The sequence below is a fragment of the Thamnophis elegans genome, chromosome 8 (genome assembly GCF_009769535.1).
Source record: "Thamnophis elegans isolate rThaEle1 chromosome 8, rThaEle1.pri, whole genome shotgun sequence".
Lineage (NCBI taxonomy): Eukaryota > Metazoa > Chordata > Lepidosauria > Squamata > Colubridae > Thamnophis > Thamnophis elegans.
The window spans coordinates 44,925,280-44,940,791 of NC_045548.1; the positions used below are offsets into that span (position 1 = coordinate 44,925,280).

General features: G+C 35.5%; 1 protein-coding gene across 1 annotated transcript in view; it reads left to right on the top strand.

Annotated features, from left to right (window-relative positions):
- SULF1 (sulfatase 1) overlaps window positions 1-15,512 on the top strand; it is an 81,020-nt gene that overhangs the window by 14,090 nt on the left and 51,418 nt on the right. Inside the window, exon 2 of the mRNA XM_032222247.1 lies at window positions 13,009-13,245. Coding sequence (XP_032078138.1) covers window positions 13,074-13,245 — 172 coding nt within the window. The 5' untranslated portion in view covers window positions 13,009-13,073. The remainder of the gene's footprint in view (window positions 1-13,008; window positions 13,246-15,512) is intronic.

A 15,512-nucleotide genomic window follows, 5' to 3' on the forward strand; every position in this document is an offset into this window, starting at 1 on the left:
AACAAATAGATCCTAATGTACATTAGATTGCAAATATATTTGTTCCCCAGACTTGTTAACTATATGACTAATAAGGCTTAAATATATTCAAACGGGAACTTTTGACCTATATTTGTTTTGACAGGTGAAAGTTGAGTATGGTAGAATTTTTCCATGGCAATGGATTGTGTTGCTTAGAATGACAAATATTTGTTTTTCCATAAAGTTTTTATTTTTTTCTCCACAAGTTTGAAAAATAAAGACTGAGTGGGAATAAAAACTAAACACTGTTTCAGCAACCTAATATGCAAACCTGATTGTATTAATTATGTAGCCTTTTAGTAGTCACTGTATTTATAGTGGCAAAAATTGATGTCACACATAATTAGCAAGCAGCATCCATGCCATAGACCACATCACTTCTGCAGCCACTCACATTGAAATATTTCATGCAGCATGGAAAACAAATATCCTCTAAGTACCAAATGGGCACGTTGTTTAGATTATCTTGTTTATGATCATTTCACAAGGACATTGATTTCAAAGTCTACAATAATATACAAGAAATGAGAGGAAAAAAGTGGTCTTGATATGCATCACATGATCCAGTAACAAATTTAACAGCTTCTTGGGGAACAATGCACCAAAAATTTGCTCTGGGCAATGGCATTCAAGAGAGATTTGGGAATCTGCCATTATGTGTGATGTGTTCAGCCTATGAGAGAAAGATAAAGGCACAGCATCCAATGAGTTTAGCTCACTGTCTGTGACTTAATACACATTATTTTTTGGGGTAGCAGTAGAGAAGCAGTTTACCACTGCTTTCCTCTGGGATTTTTTTCAACTTCACTCTCTAGCCTATACCCCAGGATTCCCTGGTAGTTTCTCCCCACCACCACCACCACTCTCAGTACTAATTTGGTTTCACCCAAACTAGATCAGCCAGGTGCTGCTACATGTCAGATAATACTGTTAAAAGTATAACATCATGGTTTGTCATGCTTTTCTAGACCTGTGTACAGCTGTGTGATGTCATGTAATGGTCTGGACTTTCCATTCCAAAGCCTGCAAAATGGCAATATTCTTGTGTGAGATCTCATGCCAAAATGCAATGCAGTCCAAAAATGCTACTAGGTCTGTGGAACTGCCATTACCTAGAGATTCCACAAGACTCTGAGACTTGTGGGCACAATGTTGCATTTCTTAGTAGAATAGTTCTTAGGAGAAACATATTTCTGTTTAATGATAAACATATCATACATCTCTGTAGAAGGCACAAATGCATAATAAGCCATCTCATATTTAGTCAGATAACCTTTATGTAACCTCATGCTGACTCCCTGATTGACTGTGGGTTTTGAGGGGGAAAGAAGTGTCACTCTTTGTTTAGCCAAAACATTTATTAGGCAAACTCAGGGTTTACAAAATAGTATGCAAGCTTCTCAGAAAAAGAAAGTCTTTTGTTAAAATCTCCTGGGAGCAGCTGCCTGTCACAGTTAATAAACAGTCAGACTTGGTGAAAGGCTGAGTTCAGTCTATGTCAAATCATACATCATTTAAAATACCAAACTTTTCCATGTAAGTTTGAACACTTGAAGATTATACTTTGCCATCCTGATCCCAACAAAGTATTGATGCTGGTGAAAGCCATGGATACTTAAAAAAAAATATGGTATGGGTGCTAGAAAAAGCCTGAATATCAAAGCCTTACAATTTAATGACAAAGGGCTTCAACAAGGCACAGAACATTGAGATTTCAGGCAACCTAAATTCTTTAAAAGAAGATGTGCCTAATTGAAGATACATCTGTGCTAGGTGGTATAAATTGAAACATTTGAACTGAAGAGTTTATGTATACATATACTGTAGATACATACATACACTTGCCATGATTATTCCATTATCCAGGTTCAGAATCCTGCTATATCTTGTGGCAGTAGAATGTGATTATAATGGAGATACATTCTTGTATTTATTTCAGCAGAACAATTCCATATCATGAGATTTTTCTGCACGAAATTGATAGATTATACATACCTTAAACAGTAAACTTATTTTAGTGCAGAAAGAACTCCAATAATGTGTAGGGTATGGCGGTAGAGATTTAATATTGAATTATTCTGAAAACCTTCTAAAACAACTTTTACTTTATGCATTTCAACAATCATCTTAGGTTGAGGGCTTTAGACCACTATTGCCTTTGGCTAGATTCTCGTAACATTTAGGGGTCATTCTGGAAGTTTAATTTGACTAACAACAAAAAAAACATCTTTAAGTAAATTCACTACAAATAGCAATATGTTTATGTCAGTTACTTCCTGGATAATAATAGCTTTTATGGAATAAAGTACTAAAACATCTGTTTTACATAAATTATTTATGAAAATTTTCTTAAAAGGTCTGGTCAGATTTTCAATATGTTTTTAAATTTAAAGACTAACATCTTTAAAGTTATTACAATTACATTTGAGAATTAAATCTATCTGATTTCTGACATGTAAACATTTCTTTACTAAAATATCATCTATCATCTCTCCCCATCCACTAAATCTTAATCTAAATATCTTTAGTCACAGCTAATAAATTGAACTATTAGACTTGATATTTGTATTTAGAAGCAGTTTTTGATATTAAATCTACCTAAACTGCCAAATAAAACACAAGGATAAAGTATAAATGTTACGAGAATCTAGCCAAAGGCAATAGTGGTCTAAAGCCCTCAACCTAAGATGATTGTTGAAATGCATAAAGTAAAAGTTGTTTTAGAAGGTTTGAAGAGGGTGTTTGTAATGCATGTGGGAATGACCTTGGGAGATGACAGAAAGAGCCACATCCTAGACCCATGTTAGCGAACCTATGGCACGTGTGCCAGAAGTGGCAAGCAGAGCCCTCTCTGTGGACACGCACACCGTTGCCAGCCGCTCTTCTGGTTTCTGGCACACACATGCACAGCTGGTCTTTGCAGGCACTGGAGTGCCAGAAAATGGACTGAAAATGGGCCCAAAAGTAGCCCAAAACCAGGTGTTTTCTGAGCTGTTTTGGGGTCATTTTCAGGCCATGTTCATACCATTTTTCAGGCCAAAATCAACCCAAAAAAACACCTGAAAATGGCCCAAAAACAGCCTGAAGATGGCCCAAAAAACAACCTGAAAACGCCCAAAAAACAGCCATGCATGCTCCAGCCAGCTGGTCTTCAGGTTTCCAGTGCTCCGGCACATTCAAAGACTAGCATGCCGGAAAACTAAAGACCAGCTCGCTGCCATGTGCATGCGAACCAGCCAGCTGGTCTTTGGGTTTCTTGCACTGTGGCACACACACATGCACGCATGTTCCAGTTTGGGCACTCGGTGCCCAAAAGGTTCGCCATTACTGGCCTTGACAACAGTCTGATAAATAACCTCTGAATCTGAAGGAATGATGGCAGTGGAGACTATGTTTCAGAAAGAGACATTTTCTCTACCCAAATAGTGTTTATATGCTCCTGCTAGTAAGCGTACTAATCACTATTTGATAACAATTGTTGATCACTGTTTGCCAATGGTCTTTGTAATTACTTGATTGGTTTCAGACTGCCAGCTTCAGAACACTTAGCTCTCACCAAGGGTTTAAGAACCTAGAGAAGAGTGGAGTAAATATACAGACTTCAAGATACAAATGATTTCCCCAAATGTCTGGCCCAAACTCAGTCTCTTAAGAAAGTTTGCTAAAATGAGCTTGTCCTTTGAAGTAGCTATGAGTTCTTTATTGTTTGCAGTATTTATGCAGACAAATACTTTACTTTAAAAAATTCTGATAAATATAAACCATTCCTATAAGGGATTTATGCAGTGAGCTTTTATTAAATATTGTATTTTATAAATATATAAACTTATTTAGATATAAATACATCAGTGAGGGACTGATGCAAAATATACTTTTGAAAATTACATGTGTACATATATTATAAAGAGTAAAAGACCCCTTCATCTTGATTTCCAGTTATAGTCCCTAAATATGTTTTGGTCTCAAAAGAAGTAAATTCTGCTATTATTGGATGTAATAAAAAAGGATTCCCATTTTAATGTGACAGGATTGCAGACAAAACTTATAGCAGATACAAGCATCAACTTGTGAAAACAGGTTTTTTTTTCCAATTGGAGAAGTTATATCTGTGACAATAATAAGGGGTATTGAGTCCTAAAATAAAACTGCAGGATTTTCTTCCATGGCTGTTTCTTATCCCAGGACATCTTTAATGGAAGTTCAATTTAACAAACAAATTGATCCCTCTAAATTAGTTTTGATTCCTGGCAAATGCTGGATATTTCCAGAAGTGGCTTGCATTCCCTTCTTCCTAGTGCTTAGAGAAAGTGAGCGGTTCATAGTCACCCAGGAAAAGAACTTGTGGTTTCCTGATTTCTAGACCACTCATTGTCTTAGCTACTACATCAAACTAGAGCCAAGGTGGCGCAGTGGTTAAATGCAGCACTGCAGGCTACTGCTAGATCAGCAGGTCAGCGGTTCAAATCTCACCGGCTCAGGGTTGACTCAGCCTTCCATCCTTCCGAGGTGGGTAAAATGAGGACCCAGATTGTTGGGGGCAATATGCTGACTCTCTGTAAACCGCTTAGAGAGGCCTGAAAGGCCTATGAAGCGGTATATAAGTCTACTACTGCTATTGCTAAACTGCCTCAGTTTATAATTACACACATTTAAAAAATAATTTAAAAAAAGTTATGAGTACATCATATCTACTAGTATGAATATATGCCACAATAAAAATCTGAGAGTTGTAGTCTTAATATTTCTGGAGGGCATCAAGATCTTTAAAGTGTGTCTCCTCACTCCACCTTCCCCAATCTTTAGCATTCTAGTAAAATATAAAAAAAGGATCACTTTGTTACTTGACACTTTGATATCCTGACTTCAGATTCCTCAGTTGTACACTGCTGAGCAGTTCAGAGAGAATAATAGCAAATGGATGAGGTTTACAAAGGGAATATGAAAATAGACTAAATTCCTGTAAACAATGAGATCATTGTTTATGGCTGCAAAAGACATGTGAGAATTTTGCCATTGATTTCCTGATAATAGCTAAATCAGGCTATGGTGTTCTTTCTTTTATTTTCCCCTTGCCATAAAGTTCAAAGTGCTTATTTATTTAATGAAGTGGATAAGAACTCATTGGCTATATGGTTTCATTTCTCCATTTTAAAACATCTCCCTATCTGATATTTGTTTTATTTGAAGAAACATTGAATTCAGCCATAAGTCCACTGCTTTGCATTCTCCAATATAACATCAGGTTTTAATAAGACTCCTGTTTGCTCCACACATGTGCTTAAGTCTGCCTGGAAACCAAATCAGCAGAGAGAAGGGATTACTTTAGATTACCCTGAAATATGCATTGTTTGAAATGGCCTCTGGTGACCAGCTTTCATGAATGGCTGGTTTTACTTGTGGGGCACATCATCTGGCTTAATTATATCAACATCCTTTTGTGTGACAAGTGCAATCCTTAACAAGCTGAAATATGAAGCTTTGAAACAAAGCAAATTAGACAGTGAGAAAACAAGATTGGGAAAGAGCGTGTTAAAAGCTTATGCCAGAATTGTTTGTAAGAGCTCCTTTTGCTGAAAGATACATATTGGAACATTCCTTTGAATTGTTTCATGTGACATGTGGTTAATGTAAGCCTCAATCTTGATATGTTTTAACTTTTGATCATGCCTACCATAAACTGGCACTGTGGAACATTCTTCGCTGAACCATCATTGAATGAGTCTTTGCTTTTGTAAAGAAATAAAATACAATTTGGATTTGGCTTGTTTAATAGGGTTTCATCTGTGAAGACTAAGACTAAAAGAATTTGAAAGAATTTAAAAACAGAAAATGAACAGTACCATCTTGAACAATATACTTTGACAGCCATTACAGCAGTCTGAACTTTTAGCAGATCTAAAGTATACCTGCTACATGCAATGCTCTTTTATTGAAATTTGTGGTTCCCAATGTTGAAGCTTCTTATAACAGGAAAGGCTTATTTATTGGAGTATTCTTTTGAATATATAATCAGCAAATATCCATAAAAATTGTTAATTTTATTTCTTCATGCATTGATTTAATATTAGAATTGCATTAGATTATTGTATTCTGATTATTTTCTTAGCAACTGCTTCAGAATTTTTCATTTAAACCATACAGACTGTTTAATGAATGAAAATGCAGTACCAGTAAACTTTCTAATAAACAAATGAATTCTACATTATAGTCTTTCTAACAGTGCCAATTAAAAACTTTGGAAATGGTAGTCTCAACCCATTTGGAAAGAAGCAACAAGATACAGTATGGAAATGCAAAGTCTTTTCGTAATTCTAGTTTACAAGTACATGGAGTAAATTATTTTTATATCCTAAAGGTGTATAAAACAAAACCTTTGGTACTAATCTAAAAAATTGGTTTCATTTTTTTCTTTTTTTACTATTTATGCTATTTCTGGGTATATACATGGTTATGATAGATTAAAACATATGAACATTTTTGTTCATGTAAGAATTGTTTTCCGGAAGAGCATATGTTTAACAGCATATTGCTGTTTATGTAAATTATAATTTGCCTATTATGAGGTTACAAATTATTGTGCCTGCAGTCTAACTAAATTATAATTGGTAGATTCATTGATTTATCCCTAGGCATGGGTTAAAACATTGTAATTATAAGGAGATTATGTTTGGAGGAGAGCAAATAATTCTGATTGACTGGTAAATATGTAGATCGGAGAGATAAGTGCTAGACTTAGACATTTAACTACATTCTTTGTATTCAGTATAAATCTAACATTTTACAACTAAGATTAATGGATTAACCTTTAAGAGGAGGCAACAGATCCTGCTGTTTCTTGATTTTATTGTACTGTAAATGCATTTTCCATGGTAAATACCGGATACCCCATTGAGTAATGAAATGGAATTTCACTATGCTATTCCTGATTTGCTGAAAAGATTATTATCTCTGTTTTTCAGAGATGCAATATGAATGCCGGATCTTAAAAGTATTATTGCTCCCTTTTAATTTTGATTTGACATTCAGTATATTTTGAACTTGCTGTGAGCGAACAGAACTCTTGATTGTCAATAACTACATTTCCAAAAGGAACTGTCCTAAACATTGGATTTCTTTTGACTAAAATTCATCAGAAGACTATATATGTTTTTGTCTTTTTAATGTTTCGAAACTATATGTAACCTTAATTAGAATCCCTAATAGAGCACCTGCTCAAGATGAATTCACTTAAAATCTGTAAAAGCTATTCATGCAGGAAAATTAGATTCCTCCTCTATCAAACTTATTCTGAAGGTACTATGTATGTGTGTAAGTCTTTAGGGTTTTACATTACAAAATACCTCAAAAGGAATTGCACTGTGGAAAACAAGCCGGTGATTACAACCTTGAAATATGTTTGAATTACTTGACATAATTGTAGATACCGGTTATAATTCCAATTTTTTAAAAAAAAAACTGACATAAATCAATAAAACCTACAAAAACTGATACTTTGAGCTTTATGGAAGGCAAGTCTGTCTTGGTTACAAAAATGCCTTTAAAAAACTTGTTTCAGACATATGGGATAGAAAATGGCTATTGTGTCACTTATTGCACCAGTTTATCCAGTCCTAATATTCTTGGGTAACCAATTAAATTGTGAACAATGTGTTATTTAATTGCTTACAGATAATTAAGGCCAACTTGGCTTTTACAACTGCTATATCTAGTAGGAAATGTTTTTCTATGTGCTTACCTGCTACAGTGACTAATGAAGACAAAGGTTTCAATTCAAACAACACTGCTTCAAAACAAAATTCCAAAGTGGATAAATGTAATAAATTATGCTTCCAGATCAATATCATGTATCAAAGTGTGAATCAGATCAGTTAGTTTTTTACAGATGTTTTAATGGTGTGTTATAATTTTTTCACATTTTGCTTTTAAACTGAGTTATCAAATCCTTTATCTGTTGTGGATTGGATTATGTTGTGGAAATTACAATTTTTTTTAAAGAGACAAAAACCTGGACAAAAATTGGACTAATATTGACATAGCATAATAATTATTAGATTTGTACTTTCCAGATCTTTTGCCTATAGGTGAAAAGTTTATAATACAATTTGAACTGTAATGATTCATAGGATTAGGTCATAATTCAATCAAAGATCTCATGATTTTCTTGCAAAAAGTCCCAATTTTAAGTTCTGGAATCTTTAGGTAGGACTGAAAAGAGTTCTGCTTTAAGCATTTTTAAAAAAAAAACTACCACAGTATTGGGGAGTGTTGGCAGCATTCAGCTAAAGGGTCTAATGTTCTCACTCAAGCCAGTGTTCATAACATAGACTCTGCTTAGTCTCATTCCATTATATAGTTTTATAGGGCAAAAATGGCTCAGTCTGGATATGGACCTGTGTAAATACATCAAATGTCTGGATTTCTTAGGTCTTGCTGCAGATCTGATCTTTTGAGATCTAGTGTGTGTACGGCAAAATAATATTTGCCAGTGAAAGGTCTCAAAATGGAACTACTCTCATTCTTTTCATAGTTGATTATGTGCTCGTCTCTATAAAAACACCTTTACAATTTCCATGTAGCATATTTTTCAGTACACTTAAATCTGTTTTCATTTACCCTCGGGAAGAAAGGCAACTTGTAGTCTCTTCTTGAATCTTGGACACTGCACAATACTTTATGTTAATATACCATGTGTGAAGGAAAAAGGCCTCTTTAATTTTTCCATTTTTTGACTGTTTCTGAAAGATAAATTGCAGTGTCTCTGAGAAAACTTGCACACACTATATTCTTGTTTCCACTGTGAAGCCTTAGATTTTTTAGGGATGGTTCTTTGCCTCATTTTCTTCAAGAGGTAGGAGACAGGCTGCAAGTAGATGACACAGTTTTAAGAACTCGTTGTTGAATAGAGAAATCCCCATGCAAAGGAAAAATGTGTCATGGTAGGTTACATCATTTAACTCTTTGTGTTTGTATGAAACCGTAGCTTTTTTCAGAACAGATAGGAGAAATGAATATATAGAAATCCATGTAGTGGGCTACTTTGTCATTCTTTGACCATGTCCTATACATCCCTACCTGTTTAAGCATGCCATTAGAAACCCAATTTTTTCACGATGTGTGATCATTCAAAGATGCTCATCTCTAATATAAACCAGGGGTTACCAAAGTCTTCAGCTTATCCAGCTCTTCATGAAATTTCAGATGGTTCATTCACCTCCAAACATTTATATCCGGGTTGTCAAAATAATGGCCCTTGGGCTGGATGTGTCACATGCCCACCCTGATTCCACAAAAGCAAAAAATGTCACAATATGTCATGTGACGCGATTGAGTTTGACACCCATACCTTATATGAAAATAATTTAATATATGCTACTTTTGTTATATTACACATAATAATAGTAACAATAATGGATAATCTCACCAAACTTTGGAAGTTGATACTGAATCTTTGGAGACCCTACTGAAAATGAATTCTGTACACTAAGGCTACGGAAATCAAGGAATGAGTGGTGGAAAGCCTGATATTGAGTTCAGACATTGCTTTAAGTTCTAATACTGTATGGTTTCCTTGACTAATATCTAGTGTAATGAATAAACAATGTGACTCATTTACCAATTCAAAATTAAATCATTCCATGTCCTGGAATTAATGTGAATCTATAGATATATCTCCAAATGTTTATTTCCCTCTCAGCAATTGTAAATATGGTAAGGTTTGTGTTCCAGTCTTCATCTTTTCCAAGTCTTTCAACCAATGATAGCATGCCTCCTAATTTGTATTTTTATTAATGCCAATAGAAAATTCCTTCTTTAGGATTCAGTTTGTATGACATTTGGATACTTTCACAAAGCTATTTGTTCTGCAAGAGCCACCCTGTCCTAAATACAGAAAATGATTCATCCTCTAATTTTCATAGCTTTTAACCTAAATTCGAGATGCAGAACCAACCCAGAAGGTCAGATAGGAAACAAGAAGGAGAAAAAGAAAAGGGAACAATAGAAGAGATGGAGAGAAGCCAAGAGCATCCAATTGTCAACAACATTCTCCATTCCTCTGAGTTATATTATAATATGGGTGACTACATATTTTTTTTAAATAAATAATATTCTATCCTATGATAAAGTAACAAGTTCTGACAGACTATGAAGTAATATCATGGGAGAAGACAAATATTACTAGGCACTAATGAAGTTGTCAGCCTCTAAACAGTACTTTTATTTGCAACAAAACTACATACAGAGAAAGGAAGAATTATTTACAATTTAGATGCTGGAAAATGATGGTTCTTCCTGGAAAAGGGATGCTAACACGCAAATGGTCATCTGTTTATTTATAACTACTATAATAGTACTCAGTATACTCAAGTGCAAGAAGTCCTTTCATTTGAAATGCTCGGAATTGAAAAATTGTTTCTTTGCTGGCTGGCATCAGTGCTACAGCTGAGCAAAGTTAATACCCGGGCCTCATTTAATTTCCCCACCCTCCCAATATAAGCCTTCAGTCAGTACTGAGTGACTCAGTCTGACATATTTTAGATCTCCCAGAATGCCCTAAAATAAAGTAATTTAGGGACATTGTAGGAAATTAAGAAACTTAGATTTAGTTGTTGGAAATATTGCAGCAGATAAGCCAATTGAGGTACATTGATGCAAGAGAACCTCACCATATTACTTAGAAACCCCATGATAAAACTGAAGCCTTAGGATTTTTCCCAGTATTTTCTTATGATAATCTTCCTCTGATTTTGGCTGTAAATTCTGGAAGATGCTGTCCCAGCACATCTGGAAATCTGGCTTGCTGTATTCAGAAAATATACTGTATTTTGCTGAGACAACATGATCTGAAACTTTTCTAAGCTAAATAATTGATCTAGGAAATGTTAAACATTTGCTTCTTTTATTCTTACATGTTCTTCCTTTTGGCAAGAGTTGTCTAAGATTTATTGTCTAGCGTTGCTATTGCAAGCCCTAAAGTAGACATCATCAACAAGGTTGTTTAAAGAACAACCTTGGGACAAATGTCTGTTTGGGTTTTTTTCCCCCTGTAAGTTCAGGTAGTCTTAGTGTAATATTAGATAATAAAATACTTATTGGGTCTATCTTATTTCTCCTGAACTCAAAATGTTCTTAAGAAAGAGGAGAAAAAAATCCAGAACTCCCTAAACTAATTACCAGTTTCCAATCTGCTTATCTAAACTTCACTGGTCAGAGCAGTGGCATTTAACTTAGAATGTTGAATTCTTCAGCATCCTGCTTACAAGTTTCTGTGTTGTCAATCATAGATTGGAATGTTTGTTCAGACAATGGAGCCAAAATTTGTCTGCTTAGAGATTGAAGTTTTGTTTTGAAATGTTCAGTCTCTGGGCAATTATCTGCCTGAAGAGTAAGATACATGACACCATTTATAGGCTATGTTATGAAGCTTCAAGTTGGAATAAAGAAAATTAAGAGGGGGACAAAGAAAACTCACCACACATTATCATCCATCCATCCATTCATCTCTTTTTTTTTGTATTTTGCAATGAGCAATGGGGCCATTTTCCTCTCATCCAGCCCCTCCCCTTCTCTGCTCTGCTATGCTTCCATTTAATTAGTTCTGCTGATTTATCTCCTGCTGGTTAATGTTGCATGTCTAAATACGAAGTCTCAGGTGTGGGAGTACCAATGGCCTAATGAGTTGCATCTCATTCTCATTAAATCTAGTGTTGCATCCTTTTCAAGAAAACTTTCCCATGGGACCAGACTTTACTAACTGTTGACCAATGAGTCTTCAGTTGTTTTATAAATGCAGACAATTAAACGGGGAATTAAGTTAGCCCCATTGCAAGTTTAGTTCTTCTGGTGATGTGTCTGTCAACAGGTCAGAGAATGCTAGTAACTAACCTTTTGAGTTAAAAGGCCAATCAATCATTTTCTGTTGTGGGTTTAGGTTTAGACTCCTGGGAGTACGTTAGGGCTCACAATAGCAATGCTATTTGATTGACATTTCCTGAGAAATGATTCTGATAGGCTCAGTGAGCCGAATCTGGAAATGGAGAATTGGGGATAAGGGTTTTCTCAGAGGTTCTATGCATAATAGATGATGTACTAAATCCCATTGCTGACCAAAGAAGGATAGTAATACAGGCTTTCATAGCAGTAAGTAGGATCATCTAAACAAATTGTTTACATTGAAAAAAAATCAATGTTCTGCTGCATATTAAGTCCAGCAGCCAAGTCATCTCTTCAAACTGGGAATGCAGGTGAGTTTTCTTAAAACAGGATGGATGCTGTATGGGCAGCCTGGGACTCAAAGGAGCACATGTCCTTTTGGAAGGTTTTAACAAATGTAATAAAACTCAGGAGAGTTATTTAAACACTTACTTTGCTCATTTTTCTCCCTTTAAGAAACACTGAATCTTTCCAATGAGGGTGTGTGCTTATTGTACAATATAGAGGTCCATTTTGCTAAATGAGAAATTTATTTATTTTTAACAGAAAACTGAGAATTTAGCTCTTATCTTTATAGGAATTTTGAAGAATACTTAGACTGCTCTCAAGTAATACTTTGGGAAAATACAATGGATTTTTTAAAAAATAATAATGATGTTATTAAATATTAGGAATTAGCTTTATTTTTTTTTAAATGCAGATACATGAAATTCAGATCAGTTAAAGTATGGACATTTGGCAAAAGGACAATGTATTGCTCTTGAAAAATATTAGCCTTGGTTAATATTAGCCTCAGTTCTGAACACCAATTTGAAGTTTTCAAGAGCAGCATTTGATGCTATCACTCCATCCATTTATCTTTTTCTTTAATCAATCATAAGTCTCATTGTATAGGGTTTCCTCCCAAATAAATTATCCTAGGCTCAGAAGTTAACTACATAACATTTTGACTAGCTGGTACTTTTTCATGTGTATCTTGCAGGTTTCTGGCTGCATTGTCTAAAAATTATATTTTCAATTGAATTGATTTCTCTGTTTCCCCTTTTTATTGTACAGAACCTGACAACTAAAGAAAAGCAACATTTGCACAAGAATTTAACAGTAGCCTTGGACAGATAACAATGAACCATTATTACATTGCTTTTATGTGCACTGTGCTTGGCACTGAATTACTAAGGAGCTTTGGTACCCCTGTCAAATCCCCAAGGTTCAGAGGTCGGGTGCAGCATGAACGAAAAAATATTAGGCCAAATATTATACTTGTGCTTACAGATGACCAGGATGTGGAGCTTGGTAAGTCTGTTTTGAATTCCAGCTTCTTTTTACCACCATCACAATTTCATTTGGCTTTGTTTTGTTCTTTTGAAAATCACTTTCTGCTCTGTAAATAATCCTTCTTTATAGTGGCCTTTCCTGTCCATTATTATAACTACTTGACAGATTTGGACAACCCATTCCCAGAAAACAAAACGATCAGGGTTTTTTTGCTTCAACATGATATATCTTATCCTCATTTAACTGCAGAATCAAGATAATGTTCAGCTACCTCTGATTAACTGAAGCATTTTATAAGACTGGGTGGCAAAGGAAAAGAGGAAGTTTCCTGTCAACAGCAGTTAATTTTCTAATAATGGCCATTCATGAATGTGTGTAAAACATTTTTAAAGATCTGGAACACTGAAAACATAATCTCTTGGATGCAGTTACACTTCTATTTTATTTATGTATACAATTACAAGCTAATTATTTTTATACATATATTAATATTTACTAGGCATTTTTATGTATGGCTCAAGTTCACTCTAGCTATATAAGTATCTCAGTAAGAAATCTCAAAATCCAAACCATCAATTAATATCAAGCAATCAAAAAGCCAGTGAGGCCCACAAGAGCACCCAAAATCAGTTTGAAATAGAAGGTTTTAAGGATCTTAAGAATGACTGCCAGTTGCCTGCAATTTGGCAGTTCAAATCTCGACAGGCTCAAGGTTGATTCAGCCTTTCATCCTTCTGAGGTGGGTAAAATGAGGACCCAGATTGTTGGGTGCAATATGCTGACTCTGTAAACCACTTAGAGAGGAAGCACTGTGAAGCGGTGTATAAGTCTAAGTGCTGTTACTATTGCTATCTTCCTAAAAGTCTGGAGTGAAAGGGCCAAGCATATCTCCAAGGTCAGTGTATTCCATGGAATGGATCACAACTGGGACAGATTTTGACTCATAGAGCAGAATTTGACTCAGTGATCTAAGAGTAGAGGCAGACTCACTTGGGACAATATAGTGTTGGAAAAAATGTCCTTCTGGGTTCGGCTCCAAGTGGGGAAAAAGATACTGGAGACATGGAGGCTGCTTGGAAAGATGGTTTTAATGGTGGACAGGACCACATGGCTTGAGTCCTGAACAGAAAAGGTGATCACATGCTTCAATACTGGTGGAGAAAAAGAGAAGTTGAGTCCATGGTTTTATGCCCTCTCTAGCCTTTGATCTTGATCTTGCATTCTGATTGGTTGTCAGACTCCCATGGGCCCATGCAGGGGCAACTCTCTAGGCTGCGTTTTGAATCCAGGTTTGGTTGCGTTCTCAGATTCCATGTGGGGAGTTGGGTAAAGGGCCAATACTATCATGCCTTAATCCCATCCCCTGGAGCTGAAGGAGAGAGCTCTTTAGTATGTAGACTAGCTCAGGCTTTAATGGCTCATTGACAAAGGGGGATGGGCAGGAAGCTCCAGGCAGCTATTCTGTCTTTTAAAACATGTTTCTTCCTTTTCACATCCAGAGAAATATTCTGCCTTTTCAATATTTCCTAGGATATTTCTTTTTTCTGGGAGAGGGCTGGGTGATAACTTCCTACAATAGATCCCAAAGTAACCTGGCATTGATAAAGTATTCCATCTGTGAGTCAACATTTCCTGGAAAGTAAGCAAATGGTGAATAACTAAGTTACACTCAGTGATGTCATGGGTTCTTCCATGAAATTTATTGGCAATAATAGAGAAGTGATTTTGTTTTCAATTTTACAATCTGGCCTGCAGCTCAACCAAATGTCAAACATGTCAAAGCCTTACTTATATTTTTGAGATCAGCCAAAGTCAATCAGATGTTGCCATTACTTCATGTCCTGCCCTCTCAAACAATGGGACAGGGATATGTCTTGATATTTTTGTATGGCACTTTTTCAGGCACTTGGAAAGCATCATCCTTCCTTAGTCTTCTTCTGTCAAAGATACATTTTCCCATTTTTTGCACTCTTTTTTAATGTCTCTGAATATGCATTTTGCTCATCACTGAATCTATAGCATCTGTCTGAATCATTTTTAACTGTTTATTCTTCACTATATCTACAAGGAACTGAGCTTTTTTCTTTTCATCCTTTTTGCCGGTTCATGATCACGGTCCTCAAGAGTTGAACCAAAGTATTTTGGTTCACAAGAACCACAAAGGCTGGCATAACTGGATATAATGGGCAGCTAATTTCTCTCAACCCAAACAATCTCATAGTGCTGTTATTGGAAAAATAGCAGGCAGGAGTATTAGGTATGGTGGGTGGGTGGGTGGGTAGGTA